Genomic DNA, 3,812 nt, shown 5'->3' with positions numbered 1-3,812 from the left:
TGAGATGAGTTCATCCCAACAAAAGAAACAGGACTATAAAACTCAATTTTGTGACAATCTAAAAAAGGGGGCAGGAATAGTTTTCATATCCCCCCCCCTCTGGGCAGAGGGCTTGGGTGGGGTGGGACTTCAGAGATCTTCTGTTCACAGGGAAGCAGGTGGGGGACATCTTCAGAGTTTCTCTGGGGACGGGACCCAGATGTAGTGCCCAGACTGGTCCTCAATGATCTGTTTGATTTTGCTGTAAATCTCTTCAAGAGAGTCTCCTTGTACGATGGCTGGAAAAGGACAGAACAAGCAAGACCTTGAGCATCACGCAGCGCTGCGCCTTCCCCACCACGAGCTACGGGAAATGGGAGAGGCCTTCACTCTGCACCAAAGGGGATGGTGTGGCGCAGCCAACAATTAATGAATGAGACAACCCACGTCAAAGGACCTGTAACAGGCACACGATGACACAGAGGGTTAACCCAGCGTGTCCAAGGGGATTAGTGAGAGCTGATCCTGAGCTGGCAGAGCTCCTCACACGTGTGAAGTGCTGGCCGGGTTCTCCACAATGGGCTGCTAATCAGCTTTGCAAACTGTGTCACACCACCGTGCTGAGGCTGTGGGCAGCTGGCCCTGGCCCCGGCACTCCAGCACGGTGGACGAGAGGGCCTCATGCAGACCAGCCGGTGTGCACTGAGCGCGTACCCCGAGGTGCCAGATTTGTTCATCCCCTCTCATCCGCTGCAGAGGGCTCCTCCTGTTTGTTGCTTCCTCTGCTGCAGGGTGGCAATCGCAGCACTGTTGGGCTGGAAGAGGCCAGCTTAGGGCTGTCACTCCCAGCAGTAACTTGCCCAACGACCAGCAGCAGTTTCACTGCTTAGTACAGACACAACACGAAGCACTTCACTGTGCTTCCTACACCAGAGGAGGAAGAGGCACATGGATGGCCAAAGCTTTCCGGTAATGCCGCCTCCCTTTGTAGCACAGCCAGGACCATCCTCCAGCACCTCTGTTCCCTCATTTTAGGTTCTTGGCACAGAACTTGCTACAGCAACCATCTCTCTGCCCACTACCCACTTCTTTCAACAACAGGTTTTGGCCAAGCACGCTCCTTCCCCAGGTCAACTTCAAACTCACGGTCCAAATGCACGATGGCATGCCGAGGGTCTGGCAAAACCACAGCACACGCTTCCTCTATGCTCTTCCTGGAGGAGCAGCTGGCAGCTCTGGAACTGCTGCTCAGGACAGGAGGTCTGGGGAAGTCTTTTACCCTGTTTGTACCCATACATTTGCTCAGCTGAGATCCATTTTTGGAAAATGTTCTGCTTGGGATTTTCCCAGTACCTGTTAGGTGGGTCATACAGGGTTTGGCAGGATTATCACTCCTCAACTTTAGAAGAAACAGTTACTGCACTGGAGGAAAGACAGAAGACCGGTTTCTCTGCCTCTTCACCTGCCTGTGATTTTCCAGAATTAATCACGTTACAAACATTAGTTTCCTTAAGGCACAAGGATGCCTGTGCTATGAGCAGCTCATCTCTGCAGGCACAAAGTGCCAGGCAGCCCCTGACTGGCTCTTCAGCAAAGACTACTTAGGAAGCCAGCCAAACTTCCAGTCTTTTTTTGGGAGATGTTTTCTAATAACTCAGGACAGTCTCCACTATTTAGGTCACTAATTTTTTTTATCTTTCCTCTTTAAAATGACTCTTTTCTCTTTTTGGAAACACTCTCCTTTCGCCCGTGCAAGGAGTTTTATTTCCTGTAGCCTTGTAGCACCCTGAATCTATACTGTGCTTCCCCTGCCTGGGGATTTTTTCTTTTTTTATTATTATTAAAGCTGGTGATAAGCTTTCACAAACTTGGAAAATCCCGCCTGAGAACTTGTCTCCTTCTCTAGAGCTCGTTTACTCTTATCCACTGATCTTGGAACAGTCCCCTTGCAGAGCCCTGCTGGCAAAGTGCCATTTCTCTTTTGCTTTGATGAAGCTGGACATTTTCCCATGCCCCTGCAGTAAGACAGTGCTGGTAGAGAGGTCACAGCTGCCAGCTGGAAAAATAAAATAAAGCAGATACAAGCCTGCTCAGAACACTCACCTGTAAAATACTCTCCAAACTCTTGCTCGAGTTTCATGGCTTTGTCAAAGACCTTGTTGGCCTGTTCATACGTCTGTCTCCGGTTCATCTCCCTGCCATGTACAAAAAAATAGAAACTTAGCTCTTTTTCTTAGCAATGAACAGAAACAAAAATAGCCCACGGAGCCAGGGTGCCTGGGAAGCCTCTGCACACCAGGAATGGAAGCTGTGCAGGACCCAGCTCTCAAACGCAGGACCCCTCCCCACACACTCTTTGCTGCCCTGGCACTCCATCTCAATTTCCAGCAGTTCTTCCCATCGCTGCCACCCCCCTCTCCTTTCACCATAGCACAGAAGTGGACTCAAATCCAGACAGTCCTCCAAATTTCCAAGACCGCCGCGCTGCTTTTCCAGAGCCTGTCACCACCCTCCTTGCCTAGGTTCCCTCATCTTCATACAACACCCAAATAAGCAATTGGATCCCTTCGGGCTTGAGAAGGGGTTTTCCCAGTCCCCTCAGTGTCAGCAGAGTCTCTTCTGATCCCAGAGTCCATCTCTAACTACTCAGTCTCCTCACAGATAATATTCTCTGCTGCTGCTCGGAAGGGTTGCAAGCTCAGCTCTTATGTCCTTTCCAGCCTGCGCTCCCCAGGGCCAGAAGCAGCAGGACAAGCAGAAGGTTCCCCCTTCGGCACATCAGAGGAAATGTCTCCTCTCTGCTCCCCACGGCTGTCCTGGCTCAGCCACCATCCAGCTGTGATCCCCCACTATGGGCTGTCCGCAGCTCTCCTGGCTAGACTCAGGGCCCAGGTAAACAGGGTACAGCAGGCACATTTGGGAGCATTTTTCGATTTCTGATGGATAATCCTCTTTGGGGCAAACGAAGGGCTTTAAGCTGGAGCAATCCATGGAGCCTGGATGAGCCATGGCACTAGATGTAGAGGGACACCACAGAGACAGAAATGGGCCCAGTTCCTCTTAACAAGGGACAAGTTCGGCACCATCAGTAACCTCCTCTGCTTTCTAAAACTCAGAAGCAGCAGACATACAACCCCCCAACATGGCAGAGCCGCTTGCCCTGGAGAGGCACAGAACATAGCATTGCACTTACATGAGAGCTTCAATGGATTTTGGTTTGATGAAAATGGCAATGGGATAAAGTTGTGCTTGTTGCAACCTCTTGATAGCATTGCCAGACACATCCAAGATGCAGTGTTTCCCCTGGAAAGGAGACGATTGGAATCAGACCTACCCACACAGTCTACTCCATGCAGAAAACAGCTTGCTCCTACAGATGTGCTTACAAAAGGAGGAGCCACAGAGATGAAACACCAGTCCTGAGACACAAGCCAACTCCCAGCGGCCTTATGTTCCCACCTGCTTAGGGCAGGACAGCAGCAATGCAAAGAGACTGAATCTTTTTCTGAATACGTGAACGTTTTACAAGCCATCGGTACACTCCAGTCCTCCTGCAGAGGAAATGCTGCTGCTCCGAGGAGAGCAGGCAGGCACCTTCGCCCTGTGAGCTCCGGAGCACAAGGCTGGTGCCACCAGTGCCGGGCTTTTGGGTGGAGTTTGGATGACAGAGGTACGACACCGAGGTAGAGTAACATTGCTGAGAAAAGCAGACATGTGGCTTGGCAGGACGCTGGAGGGAGGAGAGGCTCATGCCACACTTGCTTCATGTGGTTACAGCCCTTTGTTAAGAACATGGGGAGAGGAGGGGAACTGCCGCACGCATCCCAGTCCCA

At 51.2% G+C, this 3,812-nt stretch overlaps 1 protein-coding gene across 1 annotated transcript in view; it reads right to left on the bottom strand.

Moving 5' to 3' along the window:
- Window positions 1-171: 171 nt before the first annotated feature.
- Window positions 172-3,812, bottom strand: part of LOC104160263 (disks large homolog 3-like) — a gene marked incomplete at its 5' end in the record, with an annotated part of 10,380 nt that continues 6,739 nt past the window's right edge. The window contains 3 exons of the mRNA XM_009698353.1: window positions 172-278; window positions 2,083-2,174; window positions 3,173-3,283. Coding sequence (XP_009696655.1) covers window positions 172-278; window positions 2,083-2,174; window positions 3,173-3,283 — 310 coding nt within the window. The remainder of the gene's footprint in view (window positions 279-2,082; window positions 2,175-3,172; window positions 3,284-3,812) is intronic.

This window comes from Cariama cristata, unplaced genomic scaffold (assembly GCF_000690535.1).
Source record: "Cariama cristata isolate BGI_N322 unplaced genomic scaffold, ASM69053v1 scaffold28354, whole genome shotgun sequence".
Lineage (NCBI taxonomy): Eukaryota > Metazoa > Chordata > Aves > Cariamiformes > Cariamidae > Cariama > Cariama cristata.
This window is presented reverse-complemented; position numbering and strand designations above follow the sequence as displayed.